The sequence below is a fragment of the Dipodomys spectabilis genome, unplaced genomic scaffold (assembly GCF_019054845.1).
Source record: "Dipodomys spectabilis isolate Male_0828 unplaced genomic scaffold, ASM1905484v1 ptg000197l, whole genome shotgun sequence".
Classification (NCBI taxonomy): domain Eukaryota; kingdom Metazoa; phylum Chordata; class Mammalia; order Rodentia; family Heteromyidae; genus Dipodomys; species Dipodomys spectabilis.
The window spans coordinates 5632392-5655077 of NW_024870874.1; the positions used below are offsets into that span (position 1 = coordinate 5632392).

The 22686-nt window shown below is 38.8% G+C and overlaps 1 protein-coding gene across 1 annotated transcript in view; it reads left to right on the forward strand.

Annotated features, from left to right (window-relative positions):
* Positions 1-15198: 15198 nt before the first annotated feature.
* Mdfic (MyoD family inhibitor domain containing) overlaps positions 15199-22686 on the forward strand; it is a 115373-nt gene continuing 107885 nt past the window's right edge. The window contains exons 1-2 of the mRNA XM_042695894.1: positions 15199-15592; positions 17136-17275. Coding sequence (XP_042551828.1) covers positions 15199-15592; positions 17136-17275 — 534 coding nt within the window. The remainder of the gene's footprint in view (positions 15593-17135; positions 17276-22686) is intronic.

The following is a 22686-nucleotide window of genomic DNA, read 5'->3' on the forward strand; positions in this document are numbered from 1 at the left end:
AATCAATTTCTGAATTAAGTATGCACACAATGAAGGATAAGTTGTAATAATCAATGATGGGTGTATATCTGGGGATTAGCAGACCAGCAATTAAGTCATGCCAAAAAAAAAAAGGTTAAAAGAGATAAACACACACACACACACACACACACACACACACCTAAAATAAAAGTTATAAAAGAAAAAAATAGAAAACAAAAATTTTTAAATTAAAAATATTAGGTAGAAAAAAGGGGGTGGGGGAAGATCTTGTATCTTCCCTGTGTTCATAACCAGTCTCTTTGTGGAGTCTCTGGTTTGCTTGTGGTGTTTGGTTTTCCTGTGGCTTCATAGGTCTTTTAAGTCAATTTGTTTAAGCAAGAAGAAAAATGCTCTGCCTTACCCAGGACATTGTGATCCTCCTCAGAGGCTAGTTCAGTGGGAGGGAGATCTGCCTTGAGTATCACAAAAGAGGGAGACAGCTGTTTCCTCTAGCTTGGAGTTGCTGTGGTGAGGCTAGATTCTGGGTAGTGTTGAGCAATCAGTAGCTTTTCCCTGAGGGGATAGCTCCTTAAACACTCACAGAGCCCAGCCTGGAGCCATTCTAAGGGTTTATGGTTACCGAGTTTCAATTGTTTGTCTTTTACCCTTCCTGCTGCAGTGGGGAGGGGCAGCCTCTGACTCTCTTTACCCAGTGAAGAAAGTCACTCCTCCATAGGCAGAGCTATCTCTGCCTGGGAAGGGCGACTTTTCCTTGGGTGGAGCTGAGTCTAGCAAGTCAGTTCAGGTTCCTGTGACCTGGTGTAGGATTCCTATTGTTTTCTTCCAAGGCTTGAGTTGGAGCTAGCTGCTTTGCTGGGCCTTTGTCAGTATCAAAGATGGAATTCTTCTCCGTTGGTGGGGGAGGGGTTACCTTCCTACCACTGATCCATGAGAAGGAGTGAGGTTGTCTTGGGTGTACTCACACTAGCTTCTTGGTTTCTGGGCCATCCCTGGTCTGCGATCAGCAGGATGAAGATTTCTGCTCCTTGTCAGTTCTTGCTGGTGGTGAGTAGAATCTGCTTGCTCACTGCATCTGGCGCCTTTGTCCTGGGCTCTCTCTGTTGATATGGTGGCCGCTACAGCAGTTGCCGCCACCACATACACAGACAAATGCTCAGATCTGTCTCCTTCACCAAGTTGCCTGGATTTTTCCTCTCTGGCCAAACTTCCTCTACTATGATGGCACACTTGAGGTGATTTTCTAGCCTAGGACTATTCACTGGAACACTAAACCTGCTTTCTCTGTGAGAGCCTGTTTAGCTTACAGCTTCTCCTCCACCATCTTCCGCTGGACCTCTCATTAATAAATTTTTGAGAAAGCTCAGGATAAATGAGAGGCATACTCATGAGCCAGGAAAACTAATTTGAACACAAAATAAGATGAAGCGAGAAAGCTCACCATTAGCTTTTCTGTGGGAAAAATCCACTTAGTAGAGTTACTTCGAAAGAAAGACAAACATTGATAGACAAATTGGTTCATCTTGAGACCTGTTTTATAAGGTAAGGGATCACTGGTTTCTTAGAATTTAGGAACTGTGTAACAACCTGGCAAATCCTAGGCACAGTGTATCAAAGAGCCACAACAGATTCCTCTGAGAACTCACAAATGACATTTCTTCACATGAAATTTGATGTCTGATTTCCAGTGTCTAACTTTTCCTATATTGCTTCTTATCTAATTCTTTTTATTCCAAGAACTTTTTATGCCTCTTAATGTATTGTTGGGAATTTGTTTTTAGGCTCTTGGGTAACAGGAGGAAAATGAATTGCAATCTAGTGGAATCTTGACAATATAACTACTACATTGTGAATACTACAGGCAGCAATGAAAGTAAAGATGGAAAGAGTAATGTTTGATTTTGCTAAATTGTTTCCTCCACAATTGTGCTTTTGTAGAATAAATCCTGGACATGAAGTACCTATCTAAGGATAATGTGGTAGTTGTTTCCAATGTCAGGGAGGAGTAAATTGTTGGATTTAGGAAGAGCTTAAAAACACTATGAGCATCATTTGGAAGAAGATACAATTATTGTTATTTTGGCAATGATTATTTGATATATTTAATGAATTACATTAACCAAGCAATTCTAAATAGACCCCCCCCCCCCACACACACACACACTACCACCACCACCACCACTACCACCACCAACAACAACAACAACTCTTACAGTGGGAAAATGACTGCTGCCTAATATCTAAGACCATCATAATTACTGACCAAATACTACTTTGGCTTTTATTTTTGTTTTTTGGTCTTGGGGCTTGAACAATGCCCCAGGCGTTATTCCTCAGCTCTTCAGCTCAAGGCGAGTACCAATTAAGCCACAGTGACTCCTCTGGTTTTCTGGTAGTTAAGAATATCCTGGGGACTTCCTCCTGGGCTGGCTTTGAAACATGATCTTCATATCTCAGCCTCCTGAGTAGCTAGGATTACAGGCGTGAGCCACTGGCACCCACTTTCAGTTTTGAAATTACTTTTACGATTGGTAAGCTTCAGTATGTGCATAATACCTAGTAGGCATTAAAAAATTTTGCCAGGAATACACAGTACAGTGAACAACAAAATGGTTCGCTATTGTTAATTCTTACAGTGTGAGTAGTGGGTAGGCCTCCTGAAGCCCACTGACTTTTTGGTCAACTTCTGTCTTTCCTTTAATATTGTTCTTGTTATTCTCTAGTTGTCTGCCCTTAACTTCAAGCCCTAATTCTATGCTAAAAGACTTGTGGTAAGATCTTAAAATATTTGCAGCTTTCTATTAGAAGTCCTACAATATATTGTGATTCCTTTTGTTTGTTTGTTTTTTGTTTTGGCTTTGGTTTTTGAAGGAGAGTTAAACCTTTCAACCTATTAAAAGACATTAGCTATAACACCTTTAGCATTTTCTTGAAAATATTGCCCACCTGTCCAAACATTATCTCTGAGTTAACATACAACTGCCTCATTTCCTTTTTTTTTTCCTTTTTCTGCTAGTCCTGGGGCTTCTACTCAGGGCCCTGGGTACTGTTCCTGAGCTATTTTGCTCAAGGTTAGCACTCTACCACTTGAGCTACAGCACCACTTCTGGCTTTTTCTCTGGATGTGGTATTAAGGAGTCAAACCCAGGGCTTCATGCATGCTAGGCAAGCACTCTACCACTGAGCCAAATTCCCAAACTTCATTTTTGATTTATCATAAATGACAAAGTCCAAGAAAGAAAATACAGCAAAAATGAAATCTCCTCTTGCCACATAACCCAGACATAACATTTTGAGTGTAAATTTACTTAGGAGATAATAGCTGAAGTATTGCAAAATTGAGGCCAGTCTGAGCTACATGACAAGAGATAAATTTTAGTAAAAATCTGTAGAAGCATTGATTAATTTAAAAATCTCATATCTTTTCCAATATATTATGATTCTAGCAATAATAATATTGATACCCAATATTTCTGATGAATCACTAGATGCCAGACAAAGTTTTATGTAACGCTAGGTATTTTTAATTCCTGAATTAAATAAACACCCATTATCTTACCACATTAGACCTGGAAGACATTATTTACAAATGTCTTTCTGTTGGTCTCTGAAGTTAGAACACATTAAAGGATATATGTATCTTGATCCTGGTGTATATGGATAAGGGAAGAAATGTCAGGTTATAAAATATCTATGCATGTCATTCTTCTTAACAATTTTGTTAAAGATGGAAATCTAGATAAAATAACTCTGGTGCCTGACTTTAGATCTCTATATACATTTTTTAAATTGTTGAACATAATTTTTTTTTTACCAGAAATGAAGCACTTTTTAAAAATTTTTTTTGCTGATCTTGAGGCTTATACTCTAGATTTGAGTGCTGTTCCTTGAGGTCCTTTTTGCTCAAGGTTAGGGTTTGACTACTTGAGTGACTTCCAGCTTTTTCTGTGATTAATTGGAGATAGAGTCTCACAGACGTTCCTCCTGTGTGGTCTGACATCAAACTGCAATCCTCGGATCTCAGCCTCCTGACTAGTTAGAATTACAGATATGGACCACCATCCCTGCGTGAAGCATATTTGTATGTGGCTACTCTGTTTTTAGCATCTGTAAATAAATAAGTAACATATGTATACTTCAGTAATTCTGTGTTCTTAATAGGAACATGGGTGGATCCACCCTGGAATGCATGTCTATGCTAACTTTAGTAGATCAACAGATGTGATGTTCTGGACTTTGTCTCCTTTCTAATGTACAACAGGATCAAGACACATGCGCCCTTCAATTTACACTGAGAATATTGTTCTGGTATTTGGTAATGGGTGATTTGAAATAATTTGGTCTGTGGTAGTTTTGAAATTTTTTTTACTTTTTAAAAATTTTCCTAGATGAGTAGTACTCATAGAAGACTACTGTGCTAGGAAAATCTCATTCACTCTTGAGTAATAAATTCCAAATCTAAGGCTTATTCTACCATTTCATTCATAGCCTTGAAGAATTAATTACAGAAACAAAAAAGTTCTTACAGGCAATTTCACTGCATATTTATACTCTTTCCCTAAGGTAAATCTTAAAGGGGAGTAGGAATAATTTATGCCTTAACAATGGATTCACTTTGTGTCCTTTCTATTTTATTAGCACACTCCTTGATTTATATGTTTACGGTGTTCGGTATAGATTGTTCAGTGCCTTTTAGAAGCTACTGAATTGCATTTATTTGTATCCAATATCAGCCATATAGGTTTATTTATAGTTTGAATTTTTTTCATTTAGTATTTCAATAATATATGAATTAGTGTATGCAATTAAAATTACTAAAATCATTATTTCTCAGTTAATAAAGATTAATTAGGCTTGGATAGCTTACAGTGTAATTCATACATATATATATGTATATAAAACCAAAGTGAATAAATGTATCTTTTGTTTTTAGATGTTGCCTTCTGAGTTCTCACTCAACTTCAACTCTTTTGAGCAAACTTCCCTTTGGATTCCTATTGATCTCTAGCTTATTTAGTTCTTTCCCTTCAAAAAACAAGTTTCAGGAGAATTTAGACAAGTGTGAATTATTAATAATGATTAGCATTACCATATTGCATCCATCTTCACATACAATGTCGCTCATATTCCCAGCCATAAGCATGATTCTTTAGTGATAGAAACCAAATTTTAAGTGTCAGAGAAGAAAGGAGAGAGGGGAGAGAAGCTTTCAGAGCCTGGGGAAAATATCCCTGGTACCCAGAAATCACAGGACATAACTTCTTCAAAAGTCTAATCATAGTACTGATAAAATAAATATAGTTGCCTGCTAGTGAATGCAATATTCCTAAATATCAATAGAAAAAAGTCCACTTGTAAATACTCATGGAATTCTACAGGAACTGTGGACTATTCGGCTTCTCGTTTGAGTGCTTTATAGGTCACTAAAACCTCTCCTATCAATTTCCTGAGTAACCTTCCTATAACAAGATCTCACCTTGTCTCATTTTTTTCTATAAAATGAAAATAGTATAACCTCTTCATATTTATAGGATAATCAAGGCTTTAACAACTTTCTATGAATATGGCTTCCTTCTAGTGGAACCTGCCAAGTCTTATGTGAACTTTTTCATATAACTTGTGTTGCACTCATTTTGGGCATATGAGTGCAGTATACTAGGCAGTGTTTCTACACAAACTGGAGGATTTCTGGTCAGGCAGCTGTTGGGAAGACAAGCTCTTCAAATTGAGGATTCAGTGTTAATAGCTTCTGAGACAATATGGTTTTATATATGTCTCAGCATTTGATGGATATGGTGGGGCAGTCATTGGATCATCAATGAACATGAAATGAAATATCAACTCACAGGCACACAGCTTGACTGAGGTCATCATTAGAGGGGTAGACCAGGATCAATGATTAGTTCACAGGCTTTAGAGCCTGATACTTGATATTCATATCCTGGGTAATCCATTTTTAGCTGTGTGGTCTAAAAATAGTCACCCAACTATTTTGCACCCTTGTTTCATGTCATAAATGAAGAATGTGTGCACCTAATTACAATATTTCCATGAAGACTGTAACAATTAACATATGTAGATATCTCTTTACAAATGAATATTATAAGTTTTGTAAAATCATAATAATTGAAAGAATAATAGTTCTCCATGGGGAAAATGAGAAGGATGTTTTGAATATAAAACGGAATCTGAAGAAAGTAAATGATTTATTAAAGCTCATAATGAAACTCAAGTCTAGCTTTGCTGAAGTTCACAAAGAAGAAAATATGCAGTAGAGATATTAACTCGGTAGTTTTCAATGTAATAAAATGAACATAAAATGTGTTAAACTTGTTGATAGTTTTCATATTACTCTCATCTCTTATCAGAATGAGATAATATTCCATTTTCCATACCCATTATTGCACCATATAGACTACAAATGCCTAGTAAATCCATAGATGTTCATAGCTACTCATGCAGAAATGAAATATTTAACTACAAAAATATCTCATATTTGGGAAGCTATTTTCTGACATCTCTTCCTCTGATATTTGGAGAGCATGTAAAGTGATTTATGCACAGTAACTAGAAGGAAATGCTCCCATAGTGACTTTCAGGATATTTCATGAACGTTGCAAATACATATTTTAAAAGTGCTTTCTACTGTGAAGTTTTGTAAATTTTTTTTATCATGTAAAAGCACATTGAACAAACAAATCCTCTGGAGGAATTTCTTAGCTCATCTCATCAAAGGCAATAAGCAGATATGGATGTCCATTTTTTAATAATAAAAGATAATATGTGATGTGTATTAATTATGGTTATTAATTTAACTTTTGTTATAGGAAAGATTAATTATAATGCTTTTCTTGTAGGACAGCTCTTCATTACTTTTAACTAATGCTAAACATTTGCATTGCAGAAAAATTATTTTGGTTTAATGAGAGCAGTTATAGAAAGTTAACCATTTGTTTTGTATTTTAGAGGTGCCCCTTTTGTAAGAAAATCTAGTAGATGGGAGTTCAGACTTGGAAAACAAACAGGGCTAGAGGGAGATGATTTGTGTTTCAAATGTTTCTTTTTTCATTCAGAAAGCCCTCTTTAAACAGTAGCTCTTCTTTTATATCTTGGCATCCATGGAGATAAACCTTAACGAAGTTTCATGGACAAAGGAATTTTAACTTGAAATGTCAGATTCCATTGCTATCTACAGTTCAAAACTCAATTATGTATAAAATTATGAGGCTAGTCAACGAACACTTTGACTGACGAAAATATAATTTGTGTACTCTATGCCTACAATAAAGAAAATTTGTTCATTTGATTTAAAATATAACTTGAGAGACAGAATGATGTCTTTATGCTAAGGAATTTATAGTTAATGGAGGGAAAGTGATGGGCTGGACTTTGTGCCTCCAGCTGCAATTAGTATTACAGTGTTAGGAATACATTTCTATTAACTTCAATGGTCAAGTATGTGTGATTTTACTTGCTAATAAGATGTGAATTTTTTGTACATTGGAAAAAATGTGACACCAAAAGTTTGGTGAAATGACAAATAACCAAATGAATGAGTAGAATTAACTTTTACTGGTGACAAAGATATTAGACTCAAAAATACATTTGTGTGCAGTTTCATATCACAGGAAATTTTATAATTTGTGTATATTAGCCATATTAGATCATAAATACATTCAAATATAAAAGTTAGAACTACTTTTATAAAATCTGTGAGAACTAATTCTCAAAACATAAAGGGAATTAACATTGTTAACAACAGCTGAACTAAGCTGCCTATCTGAGAGCTAAATCTATTAAATTTTGTTTTATCAAATAATGTCACTATGTTCATATGGTTATAAAACTTCTAATTTTTCTTGTACTTATTTTTAACCCTATCGTATATTTCTTCTTACAGTCCCAGGATCATCCTAGCTCTTGTAGAAATATTAATGGGTTCAGTTAAGGAAGAGAATGTCAATTATACATCTCAGAAACAATACTAGGAATAAATATTTCTAGTGCTAACCAACATCGAATAGCTCTGGGTATGAAGTCTGAGACTGTGTATTTTTGCCATTCATCGCAAGTTAACACTATGCAAATCTCAGTTTAATAAACATTATTGTATGACAATTTTTCTTGTTTAAAGTTATCTATTTTCCTTTCCTTTCCTCTTTGCAGTATTCAAGTTTTAGGCTTGCCTGGGAGACACATGATCCTAGCCCTTTTGCTTTGCTTTTTTAAAATATTTTTATTGTAAAAATACTGTACAGAGGGGTTACAGTTACATGAGTAAGTTAATGAGTACATTTCCTATGGAGCATTGTTACCTCCTCCATTGTTTTTCCCCTACCATCCCTTCCTTTCCTGCCTTCCTAACTTCTCTCCCCACCCGCAAGTTGTAAAGTTCATTTTCAACATAGTGTTTTGTACATCTCATTGTTACAATGGGTCAACACGTATCCTTATTTCAGCATTTTGTTATTTCCCTTCCCCTCCCCAAATTAAAAAAAATGTATATACAAGATTCAGGGCATTGACATCAAATGAAAACAGAGGTTATACCACCAGGGAAGAATCTACAAGAGAAACAAAAAAAATCACATAGTACATTTTAAATACGTTAAAAACCATAGCAAGAGAGAAGAAACCACTGGTGTCCCTATCTTGGGGCTCATTTCATTTAACATCATCTAATACGGTCATTTGTACATAGCTTTTGACCTTTTCTGCTTTGCCTTGACTTATACCACTTATTGCAAATAAGGGAACCCATGGGACCTATGTTTCTTTGGGCCTGGCTTACTTCACTTAATTTAATTTTTTCCAAGTCTTTCCATTTCCTAACAAATGGGGCGATGCCATTCTCTCTGATGGAGGCATAGAATTCCATTGGACTGGGCATTTACCCAAATGATCACAAACAAGGCTATACTAGAACTACCAGAACAACTATGTTTATCAGCATTATTTAGATATTCCATATCTAAGATATGGAACCAACCCAGATGCTTTGATTGTTTTTGAGATGGGTCTTCTTTTTGCCTGAAGCAGTTTGAACTATGATCCTTCTATTACACTTCACCTTGTAGTGGGTTCAGAGGGCATACCACCATGGCCTCAGTTTTTTTTCTGTTAAGACAGGAATCCCATGCACATTTTTTGTTTTGCCCAACTGACCATCCTCCAAATCTCCACCTCTTGTGTTGTTAGGATTACAGGAGTAAGCCCTCAGCTCCCTTCAATTTTTATGAACTAATAGTCAGGAGAACAAAGTTTAACTGAGTAAGAAAAGAATGTGAAAATTTTAAGTTTGCATTGAGATGAACTATTAATTAGTAGGGCATATATCTCCTTTATTAAAGCTGTCAAAATTATGCAAAAAAGACCACCAAAATAAAAATAAATGTTTGCTTGTAGAGTACTGACTTCTGATGAATGAAATACACATATTAATATACTAACATGCTCACATTGCACATTGAGATTTTATAGATGAAAGGAGAAGTGTTGAAAGTTCCTACTGGTAAATCTAATCTTCAACTAGTCATTGGAGATGGGAAAGAGAAGAACTGTATATCTTTTCCATTGATTATTTGTTTATTTACTTATTGGCTCTATGTAATTTACTGAGAAATTATTATGTTCATGTTAGTAGGTAATCTCCAATGAATAAAGAAAGTTCATTAGCACTTTCTGAGAGTTTATATTCAATTGCATGGATATTCAATTATCAATAAAATCACATTAATCACAGTTATAAGTTGATTCCATCTACAGTGACTTTTTTCTAAATATTTTGTGCACTCCGCCTGGCAAACAATAAATCTCAACAATCAGAACATCAAATGACTTTAAGGATTGTCATCTCCATATTTGTTTTGACTTAGGTTAATATTTATCTCCTAAAAGTGACAAGTTCCCCACTCCGCCACACAATTCATGTTAGAATATTTCTTCACTGTATGTGTAACGTCTATAAGAAGATTCATGTGACAAATGATTTGGACATTGCTAAAAACAGCAGCAGTGCAGCAATAGGGCCATAGGCCATGATCACACAATGATTTGGGAGGGGGGAGAGTAAGGATGTGTGTTCCTCAAGCTTCTCATGGGTTGAGGCATTTTTCTGACAGAGTACAGTAGTAATTCTTTTTATCTATTTCAGGTATTTCCAAACTTCAATTGACTTTTTCAAAAGGGGCCTTCTCCCATCAATTTAAAGCAAGTTTTATGAATACAAGATGATATAATGTTTAAAGTGTAATAAAGTAATTATTTGTGTCTGAGCAATTGAGAAAGTTTAGTAAGAGAAGTTGTATAGCGTTCCAGGAATTGCATCAACAAGCCTATATAATCTCAGCCTGACAAGATGCATTAAATCATTTAAGTTCCATGGATGCCATGATTTGTATTGATAGAGATGGCTTCCAATTCTTTATGAAATGTGAAAATTAGGAAAGATATTTGGGCTTGTTTATGTCCTAATTTATTTCCCTAGTAAAAAAAACTGACCAACCAGAGGAAGCAGGTTAAGAATTAATAAGCATGCTGTGGTAATGAACTATTTGCCTTGTAACAGTTCTGGCTCCTTTTCACATCCACCTACGGAGTTTGCTATAGATGAACTCCTTCACTTAACCTGATGGCACACATTCCCCACATTGCTAAGTTATGGATATTCAGAGACATGCCAGGAGAGTGTCTGGTGTTCCCTTCAACTGAGACAAAAGCGTTTGACACATTCTGTCAGATGACTCAGGCATTCTAGGATGCCTTAAACAATGTCAAATGAAGGCAACAGCAAAAGCTGGGGATTGGGTGGGGAAGTGAAGGAGAGTTTTACAAAACAATTAAAAATGAATTTAAGCCTGTCACAATGCTTTTCAAACTTTCTCATATCCTACTTCCTAAGTTTCTGACCCCATAGGAAAACCATCAGGAGAGAAGAATTCTGTCCATTTTGGGGGGGTGCGGTAGTGGGGTGCAGGTAATCAGGGCCTGGCAATTTGTTTCTCTCCCTCTATGTATAGTGCGGCATTTGTATAATTTATTTCTTCATGCATATTTCATCATTATTAATCATCATAAATAAGGCAGTCACATCTTTTAATGACACAGGGGTTGAAGAAATAGACTGTGTCAATGTGTGACAGAGCAGTTATCATCATCATTAGGGGGATTTATTATTTTGGGAAAAAGCAAGTTAAAAGACTTAGCTCAGTAGTCAAAAGTGCAATTCAGGTTTTATTGTGCAAAAACCTGAAAGTGGAAACGGTTCTTCTGAAGCTGTTTAACATACATGTAATTCAAACAACCTCTTTAAAAGGCCTTCAGTGCATTCATGCACGAACAACAAAGTTCTCAGCCCAAGTTATTCTTTCAAGCTTCATAGTTGAAGCACAACATGAATACTTTGCCATAGGAACCCGCTGAAGCAGCAAACACAGCGCTTGGTGTCTCTCCTTCAAATAACAGGATTCTGGGGAATTCTCCTATTGCTCCCTTCAGAGACAATTAATGGTTTTGAATACACCTGGTGATAATCAATTCTGGGAAAGACCTCAGAACTGCAGGTCATATTTCACTTTGGACTGGTACAATACCCAAATAACAGGATTTTAAAATGAACTCTGTGTGTGTGTGTGTGTGTGTGTGTGTGTGTATGTGTGTATGTGTGTGTGTGAGTGTGTGTGTTCATGCCTAAAAACTGTCCCTGCTTCCTTTGGCCGAGGAAATAATAATTTGTAATCTAAGGAGCTTCAATATATATATCACATGAATATTACATTTTACTTTTTTTAAACGTCAATTTAACTGATTCATACAGAAGGAGGGAGAGAACTTAAGAAAAGCCCATGCTAGACAGGGTGGATTGGTTCTCTGGATCTTACCTGGTGAGATGGGCTCCATGGGAAGAGGGTCAGCACACATCAAGGACTGGACTCTTTAAAAGGCAACTGTATGATCACAGACTCATAAACCCACAAGCTCAGCATGATCTCAGGTGCTTTTGATTTCTGGTTAGGGTCATAATTGAAGAATGGAGAGAATATATCATAAGTTTTGTAAGATGATTTCAAACTCTCTCTTTTTAAAAACACAGTTCTCACTTAAAATGTAAATGCATATTTCCTAGTGCACTGTATAATAGGGTTTACCCTAAATCAATGCTCTCAACCCTGGTGAACATTAGAATCCCTCTGGGGGCTTTTAAAACAGTTGGAATACCCAGACCCACCCAGTATTGGATTTTAATTGATCTGAGGTGAGGCTCAGAAAAAATTTAAAAGCTTTCCAAATGATTCTAATGTGCTGCCAGGGTTGAGAACAACTGCTCTAAATAGTTAGAATAAGTATGGAAATTGCCTTGATTATTTTTGTAAGTATGTTTCATGCAGTAGTCATGAGAGTGAGGAAGGGAAAGTTATCAGGTACACATCATGACATTTCAAAGCTGAATTTGGAAAGGTTTGAGAGAAAGAATGATTTTGATTTTGTAGTTCTTCTTTTTCCTTGTCTTTTCAAAATGAACACACATGCAATATGTGCATAAATGTACACACAAATGGCATACACAAACAATCCACATGCCATCTTTGCACCTTAAACAATTATCATTAGTAGCAATATATTGAGAATGGCCTTACATTTTTTCACAGGAAATCTGTGAAAATTTTGTAGTTTTCTCCCTTCCTTCCTTCCTACCTTTCTTCTTTCCTTGCTACCTTGTTTCCTTCTTCTTTTCCTCTTTCCTTGCTTCCTTCCTTCCTTCCCTCCCTCCTTCCTAAAAATAAGCATGTAAGGAGCATCAAGCAATTGATCAAGAGATGAAAAAAAATCCCAAAAGCAGAGGGATATTGTCACTTTCGTTTCTGAGTATATTAGGTACTGAGGATAAAACTCAAGCCCTGTTTGCTAGGCAAGTACTCTACCAGTAGAGCCATTCCCTAAGCACGTTTTTAAATTTTATTGTAAGATGGGTTGTTAAACTTCTGCCCAGACTGACCTTAGAACATAATCTTTTTACCCATACTTTCAAAGTTGTTTGGATTGTGGGTGCACAGGGTTATGCCAGCAATATTGACACAATATAAGGTCAGAACAACACACAATATCAACATACCTAACCAAGAATTCAAGTGTCAGACCGCTGGAGGGTAGAGACAGCTGAGAATAGCTACTTCCTTATACTGCACCTGTCCCAATCGTTCTGGGGGCACTGGCCTGAAACTGCTCAAACTTGCAAAACAAGTTATTTGCTAAAAGTTCCTGCTAACCCTGGCCATATAAACCCTGCCATAACCAGACTCTGTGTGACCTCTCTGATCCTGACCAGGGAATTTGCCTGGGAGCATACCCCACCAAATTTTATTCACCTTTACCTCCTCCTTCATGTCCTTTCCTCACCTAAAACCTTATATCTGGTGCCGAAAACCAGGAAGGTGGTAGTGCTTCACTTTGCTGTAGGGTGATCGATAGGCACTGCCCCTTCTTGGCCTCTCTCCTCCCTTCCTCCTTTCCTGAGGTCTCCTCCATCAGGAGCACTGAGCCCACTGACCTTACTTGGGGCTGAACAGAGACTTGAAAAGACCTTGTGGCCTTTGCTTATGCAAGTGGTGCATAGCCCATGGACAGCCACCTAGTGGCTTGGGTATTATTGGTGATCTGTGTAAACCAAGTGGAGGCCTCTCTCTCTCTCTGTCTCTGTCTTTCTCTGTCTCTGTCTTTCTGTCTGTCTGTCTGTCATTGGACCAGGACCTCAGTCTGGCCTTCTGTACATCCACAGTATTCGGATTGGGTGAGTCCCTACCCATTGTCTCAGGGTGTCCTGTCTTGCTTTCAGGGAACTTGGCTCCTCTTATTTCCTTAAAAGTCATGATTTCATGCCCAAGTCTCCCTCACCATTCCTGCCTTTGGCCTTGGGCTGAGAACAATCAGCGATGCCTGGTCTTCTCTGTTGTCCCCGTTTTTGGTAACTCTTTGGCTAAGACAAGGATGCCTTTTTAAGCCTTAGGTTTACCCCAAACTGCCTGGGCACCATGGGAAACAAAAATTCCGAACTGGACCCATATACTCGTTTGGGTTGCTTATTGGCTAACCTCAAACCTCTAGGCTGAACAGGGAATGGCCTATGTACCAGCTCGATAACCAGTTACCCTGGCCTGAAAATGGGACTTTCAACTTCAATATACCAACCAATCTCTGCAATTTCTGTGAGCGGATGGAAAAGTGGGCTGAAATTCCTTGTGTCTAGGGATTCTTCTACTCATGCTCCCATCCCTCCCTCTGTCTCTCCTGCCCCCTCATCTCAAATCTTGCTCATGCAGCAAGATCTCCCCAAAAACTCTACCCCCTTTCTCTTCCTCTCCTGACCCTCTTGACTTGCAGTTATGTTCCCCACCTGTGGTACGTCCCCCACCTTATTTGCCACCTAACCCCACATTGGGACCTGTTCCTGATCCACAACCCCCTGTGCCTGCTTTGTCCTTAGATCTCCCTTCCCCCCTGTTGCTGGCCATACTCGTGCCCAAACTAACTAGGCAGAAAGTTTGCTTCCCTTGCATGAGGAGGCTGGGGCAGAGGCCTGGTGAGAGGCCATGTTCCCGTTTCATTTGGGAACCTATCTCAGATTGAGACTGGCTTGGGGTCTTTCTCCAATGACCTGCCCACCTTTGTCAGGGAGTTTCATTATCTGACCCAGGCCTATGATCTTACCTGGCATGACCTCCATGTTATACGCTCCTCCACTCTTACCATAGAGGAGCATGAATGAGTCTATCAGGTTGCCCTTGCTCATGGGGAGGAAATCCATCTTACAGATGTTACCTTGCCCATGGGAACTGAGGCAGTCCCTAGACAGGACCCACACTGGCAATATCAGATAGACACAGCTGAGGGTCGCAATGGCCACATGCGAACAGATAAGATGAGTCAGTGCCCTTTAGCTGGATTACAGGTGGCCTCCCATAAGGTTGTTAACTTTGACAAACTGCAGGACATTACTCAACTTTGGGATGAATCCCCTGCTGCCTTTCTAGCTAGACTTACTGAGGCCATGACCAAGTATACCTTCTTGGACCCCACCTCTCCGGCTGGGGCAAGCTTTTTGGCCTCTCATTTCATTTTGCAGTTAGCCCCAGACATAAAGAAAAAAACTTAAAAAGGCTGAGGATGGCCCTCAAGCTCCACTCTGTGACCTGGTAAACATGGCCTTTAAAGTTTTCCAGGACCATGAGGAACAGGAAAAGGCTGTTAGTGAAGCCTGCTTTCACCAAAAGGCGTCTGGCCTACCAAGCCCAAGCTCTGGTCTCTGCCCTAAGGCCCTCTACAATGTGCAGCTCTGGAGAAAAGCATCAACCACCTGGACCCTGCTTCAAGTGCGGCCAGGAGGGGCACTGGGCAAGGCCATGCCCTAAACCTCACCCTCCCCAGGCACCATGTCGGCTGTGCAATCAAAAGGGACACTGGAAGCCCAACTGCCCCTCTGCACCTAGCTATGGAAGTTCAGTCCTCCCTCCCCTGACTTGCTGCCTTCGGTCCTGGGCCTGTCCGCTGAAGACCAAGGATGCCCTGCTTCACCAACTGATCACCCTTGTCCAGGCTAGGGTAAAGATCCAGGTAGCGGGTAAGGCCATTTCCTTTGTGGCTGATACGGGATCTACCTATTTGGTCTTCCCTTCCTACTCAATCCTCTTAGCTCCTTCCCAGGTCTCAGTTATGGGAGTTGATGGAATTCCCTCCCAGCCACCGACAACGGGCCCTCTTACGTGCCTGATATATGCAATGAAGGTAGAAGAGGAATGAGACCCAGCCCTGCTCTTAGCCTTAAAATCTAGCAAACTTCTCCACCCAAGTGGTGACTTAAGACAGTTCTGAGATAACCCAGTTCTACAAGTCAAAGGAAAAAATGGGCAGTTTTAAACCCTAGCCAAAGAGGCCCTTAAGTTAATCCTGGGGCCCCCACTAAATGTGCTTTTCTTCAGGACTTACTAGGCCATCATACCCTAGCCCTTCTGTCTCTTTCTCGCTTGCAGGAGATTCATCTCCTATTTATTGAAAACCCAAGTGTTTCACTTTTTCAGTCCCCTAAGCTCATTCTGCTACTCTTCTTCCCTCCACTTCCCTACCTGACTCCTCCTTGTCTGAACACTCATACCCTGAATTAGTGGAGTCCCTTGCCTCTCCGGCTGGACTTACTGACCAGCCCATCCCTGACTCTGGTCTTGTTCTGTTTGTGGATAGCAGTTCCCTGGTGGATCCACATGGAAAGAGACAGCCTCCTATGCGATTGTTTCCAAAGGAGGGGAGGTATTGGAGACCCAGCACCTCCCTAAGGGAACAATGTCCCCAAAGGCTGAACTACTGGCTCTCACTAGGTCCCTCTACTTGGCAAAAGGGAAAAGGGTAACTATTTATCTCTAAATATGCCTGCCTCATTGTCCATTGTCACGTGGCAATCTGGAAAGAACTGGGGCTCTTAGCTACAAAAGGGAACCCTATTGTTAGTGCCCACCTTATTTTAAAATGAATTCAGGCCCTTTCCCACCCATCTGCTGTGGCTATTGTCCATTGTAAAGGACATTAGACAGATGATTCCCTTGTTTCCCGAGGTAATGATAAGGCCAATGCAGTGGCATGCCAGCTCGCTCAACAGTCAGTGGCTTCAGCCCCCATTTTATTTTTATAGGTCCCAGATTCGACTCCTCAGTATTCCCCATCTGAAAAAACTCTTCTCTATGAGAAGGGTGGCAGGGATGGAGAACAGGGATGGATCTTTGTGGGAAATAAGTTGGCCTTGCCTCTGGCCCAGACTACAACCCTCACACAGCAGGTTCATGCCACCCTTCATGTTGGGCCCAAGGCACTGTTTCAGTTTTTAAAGCCCTTCTTTTATCACCCTCAGCTTTCCACCATAATTGAGTCTGCCTCTCAGGCATGTTTTACATGCTCCACCATCACCCCTCAAGGGGAACTCAGGCCAGCCTTTATAACCCACCAAATGCAGGGCTATTTGCCTGGACAAGGCTGGCAGGTGGATATCACCCATATGGCTACCCACAAAAGGATGAGGTACCTCCTTGTCCTGGCAGACACCCTCATGGGGTGAGTTGAGGCCTTTCCAACTCCCAAAGAGATGTCAGGAGTTATAACTTTATTTTTACTTTCAGAAATTATTCCTCATTTTGGCCTTCCTTCTTCCTGTCAAGCTAATAACGGCTTGGCCTTTATTTCCCAGGTAGCACGACAGGTGTCTTTGGCCCTAGGACACAGCCTAGTCTCAGCTCAGGAACTTTCAGTTAAACCCCAGGTAGCCATGAATTCACCTTGGTATCTCTAGCCTCACTCCAGCGCCAACTTACCTTCCTGGCACAGGTTGCTCAGAGCCCTGGACCTCCTAATGACTGAAAAGGGTGGGACCTGCTTATTCTTTTTCTTTTTCTTTTGACCTTTTTTTATTAATAAGTTTTTTTTATTGTGAAAATACCGTACAGAGGGGGGTTACAATTACATGAGCAAGGCAATGAGTACCTTTCTTATCAAGCATTGTTGCCTCCTCCTTTGTTTCCCCTTCCTATCCCTTCCCATCATTTCCCCCCACCAGCCAAAGTTGTAAAGTTTGTTTTTCGACATAACGACTTGTACAACTCATGGTTGCAATGGGTCCACCTGTACGCCTACTTAAATGATTTGTTTTTTCCTTCCCCTCCACAAATTATACCAGCATCAAATACAGTGAAAACAGGGCTTATACCATTGGGGAGGGACATACAAAGCAATGGAGAAATAATCTTTAAATATGTTAGAAACAATAGCAAGAAAGAAAAACCATTTGAGTCCCTATCTTGGGGTTCAATTCGCCTAACATCAACTTATTTTCTTGCGGGAACAATGTTACTATTACATCAATGAGTCAGGTTTGGTAGAACAAACTATTGAGGCCCTAAATAAGCTAAAAAAGGAGCTCAAACATCAGCAATTTGGCGAGCCTATTCTGGACTGGTTCCATGGCCCCTTTGCTGGGTGGTTACTACTCTTAGTAGGCCCATTAATTTTAATTTGTCTTTTCTTTTTCTTTTCCCCATGCCTCTTGAGGTTCATCCAGAACCGTATCCAAGAAATAACCAACGGGATGGTTAGTCAGCTTCTTCTTCTCCACCCATACATTCACCTGCCAACGACCCCTCAGGCATCCTAGACAACTGGCATACAGCTCCATGACATCCCTGTCCAGCAGGAAGTAGCAGATGACTATCGTCACCCTATTATCAAACCAAAAATGCTGGAATGTCAGGCCGCTGGAGGGCAGAGGCAGCCGAGAAAAGCCACTTCTTTAAACACCATCCGTTCCAATCATTCTTCAAAAGCACTGGCTTGAAACCACTCAAACTTGCAAAACAGGTTACATGCTAAAAGTTTCTGCTGACCCCAGCCATATAAACCATACAACTAGACTCTGTGTGACCTCTCTGATCCCAACCAGGGAGTTCACCTGGGAGCTTACAATAAACTTGTCTTTTATTCACCTTTACCTCCTTGTGCATGTTATTTCCTTGCCTAAAACCTTACAGTAAGGAGGTCATGTCAGGCCAGGGCCATATTGGCCGCATGGTGGATTGTAGGGTCTGGCATCTTGTCTTCATGCTAAAAAATGAAATTCCCCCCACCTCTCATGTGATGGGCATGCCCAGAACCCTGGAGGCAGGGATAGGCACATGGCTGATAGGTTGCTGAAACAGTCAGTCCAGGGCCTGGGACTGGGGATTTCCTATGGACCTGTCCCCTGCTCAGACCAGCCCAGATGCCATACCACATGTCTCCATGGTTCGTCCTATGTCCTGTCTTCTAGCTCAACTCCAGTCATCATGGCATCCCAATTCAGCAAGCCATCGGAGCTGAATTGGTTTGTTGGTATTGTTTTTTTGTTTCTTTTGCTCTAGTGTATTTGGGAACTGCAGGCCTATGTAATAACTGGCTGCCTGCAGCCTGCTAATGTTATAATAAAGATTCCAATATTCCAACCTTTCAAAAAGTGGCTTCTGGAATAATTTCACCTTAAAACAGATGAAGTAAGGAACTGCAGTAAATGTGAAAGCAAAGGCATATTTCCATCTAAATAATGCTAGTGATTTATGCAATGACCATAGAAACGTTTTGTCTGAGTTATTTTTGTAATTTAGTGTGTTTTTGAGCAAGACAATCTTAACAGCCAAAGCAAGATGAAGGATAAGATAATGTGTGGTTCCTTTTGGGAAAAGAAACTTTCTAGATTTGCCTAGAAGAAAAGTCTCTTGGAAATTTTGGAGTCCAATTACCTTAATTTTATGAATTAGGAAATTGCACCAATGAGTTTTATGCTCCTCTTGTCCTTAACTTTATTGTACTGAGAGCAATGTAGTAGTTTCTGTAATAGATAAGAGTAATGTTTAAAAATTTGGAAAGTATTCAAAATTAATTGAATTCTTTTTTTTTTTTTTTGTCGGTTGTGGGGCCTGAACTCTGGGCCTGGGCGCTGTCCCTCAGCTCTTCAGCTCAAGGCTAGCACTCTACCACTTGAGCCACAGCACCACTTCCAGCTTTTTTCTGCTTATGTGATGCTGAGAAATCAAACCCAGGGCCTCATGCATGTGAGTCAAGCACTCTACCACTGAGCCAACTTCCCAGCCCATAAATTCTTTTCATTCTGAGTTTAAATTCAAGGAAATCCAAATGGCACTGAATTTTGTCCCTTCTGATAGATTTTCTTATTACACTGAGTAGGAAAAAAAGTGAATATATATGTCTATAATGTTTGAGGATGCTCATATCAACAAAATTATAAAGTATTTGAAAGTCTCTTAAAAATCCATGATATATGAATGTATTACCATATAATTATCTGGAGCTCTGCACATTGAAAAAAAAGTGAATGCAAGTAGCTGTGATTAGACTCCATTATACATACCAACCTTTTATAACACATTGGATTTCAAATGGAGTTTATTGTAATAAATGCTTTTACAAAAATGTATATAAAAAGTAAATATTTGATTTAAAACTATGATGCTAAAATGCATTTAATCACAAATATATTAAATACTATATTCTAATCTCTAATAAATACCAAAATAAAAACAAGATACATTTGAGGCTGTGCTAATTTTCCTGTTCATTAATACTAAAATGTTCCGGTCTATGGAACTATATTTCACCCTCTAGTTAACATTTTAGTGTCAAATAACAGGAAGTTCAACTATATTGTTACCATAGTGAACATTATTCAAAATATTTTAAACCATGCATATCCAGGCAGGAGCTTTCATTCAACAGCATGAATAAAAGATACATTCATATTTACCAGTAAGATTTGGTCAAAAGAAGATTAAATCTTCTGATAGACATTATTTCTTAGTGTTCCAGAATAAGAAATATTCAGAAATAAGAAATATTTAGAAAGCTGTAATGTAGACCAGTAAAATAGAATCCATTTTGGAGGGCAAAAATAATGTGAAAGTGAGACCAAATGTTTCCACAGTCTCTGAAATACAAACACGGACATTTGCTACTCCAGTATAGTCTAGATTTTACATGTGTCCAGTGCTTACCAGATCATGAATTATTTACATAGACCCACGTGATCATTTGATTTAGACACAACTGAAGCCTTTTTAGTATTCTTTGAGTTAAAAAAAAAAAACTTTAAATGGACCAAGATTCTTGGCTAATTTCTGTGCCTAGACCTTTGGGACCATTTTGTAACGTACAAGCCCAATAGCCAATGGGAAGGCTAGAAGAAGATTTGCTGCTAGAAGGAATCACACTGGAATTGTTCCCATTCAGATCCTAGTTTGAACCACTTATTTTATTAGTAAGTTTTAACACACTGCCTAAATTTTTTCATCTTCCTACAGCTGTTTTGTTATCCGTTAAACAGTAGTGTCTATTTTCAAATGTTCTGAAGATAAAATGATGTCAACTATGGAAAGTGCTTACATTACACCATCCACAGAAAATGCACAATATGGCTTACTCATTTGGTGAGCACAAATGTATGACTTGCCCAAGAGTGCTAGTTTTATGTATAAATCATCAATACAACATGTTGTGTCATGGTATTGTTCTGCATTTATAGTTTCCTCCTTTCTACTAGCCAAAAAATGTTCCCAGTGTAAAATATGTGTTTGTGGATTTTGCAAGCTAATAACCTTTCCTATTGTCAGATGCATAGTGTTTTTGTGATTGTAAAAAAATGTTCATTGGCTTTTGTCAGTTGAGAAAGCATGCATTAAAAAATCATAGATAATTTAGACATGATTACAATATGCTATCCTATCCTCAGCTCTTCATATTCTCGTGCTTGAGTTCATCATTTTTTTTCCAATATAGTAGTAGGAAACACATGCTAAAATGGTTGAAAATACAACTCTCTAGGTAAATGACAATATAGTTTTCATTTGTTTAAATAAAATTGCTATGATTCTTGCCTATTGTATTGGCACAAAGGATTTATACTCTGATTTTTTTTAAGCCCAGGAAGATAGGGTAGCGGTGATAGATTCAAGGTAGAAGTGAGGTACTATCTTCCCCATCATCTTCTTGTCAGAACTCTGCGCCACTTTCTCAGGCCCTTGGCTCCTGAACTCAGCATCCATCCAGGTCTACAAAATTCAGGAGCCTCAAAAGCTGCTACTTTCTTCCTCTTGCCTATGACTGCTCTCTGGCCAAGAGGAGGGCAAGAATACTGTTTGATGTTTATTTGTTGATTTTTCACTAATGCTTAATATGGCTTAGAAGATAACATTTTAGTTATGTGAGAGAAAGAAGAGTTAATGAATATTGTTGCAATAGGAAAGCTATTATTTCTCATTTTTGATCGACATATTCTGCTTTTTTGGCATCTCTGTTTACTATCTCTGCACTGAGATGAAAGCATTTTCTTTAGTTTGTGAATCTTGGTTAAGGTCTCTATCTCATTCTTCTGTAAGCTTTTATGAAATCTTGTTATACTGGCATAAAAACACTCAAAACTTGTGTGCATTCATTTATTTATTAAACCTCAATTCTGAAAGCGTCCTGGTTTTTATCAGTATAAACTACGCTTGTTTGAAAGCTTAACTTTGAATAACTCTAAAACAATGGTCTCTCTTTTCTTTAGTGGAAGGTTGGTTCGTCTGCATGGATTCGCTCTTGAGCACATAATCACTTTGGCAATCTGCAAGTGAGTGTCAAACATTATGTGCTGGAACAGAGTGTCAACAATGTCTAGTTTAATAGACGTTTCACCCTGGTCCAGACATCCATCATCTCTGTAGCTCTATTTTTGCCGGAGAACTGGGTTTTCTATTCCAGTCACTAGGTATAATAAACATGTTTCTCATGGAGATTTTTTATCAATGTCAGGTTATAAACACACAAAAAATTTTAGACAGAAGATAATCTTTCAGGTGACTAAGAGTTGTATTTATTTATCTTCCACATATAGACATTCAAAGAACATGGAGAGTCACCATCCCACCGATTTCAGGTGTTGTTAACTCTTGCTTACTCATGTTGATCTAGCTCCTCACATACTCCATGTAGGGATTTGAGAATTGGAGATTTAAAAACTGATTCCATGATTAGGAGACTTCTGGAAAAAGATAGTAGGCATTAGAAAGCATAGAAAATTAATCAGTGTAACCTTAGTGTTTGCCATCTGTATAAAATCTTAAATGAGTAAAACTGTGTCACATTATCTTACAT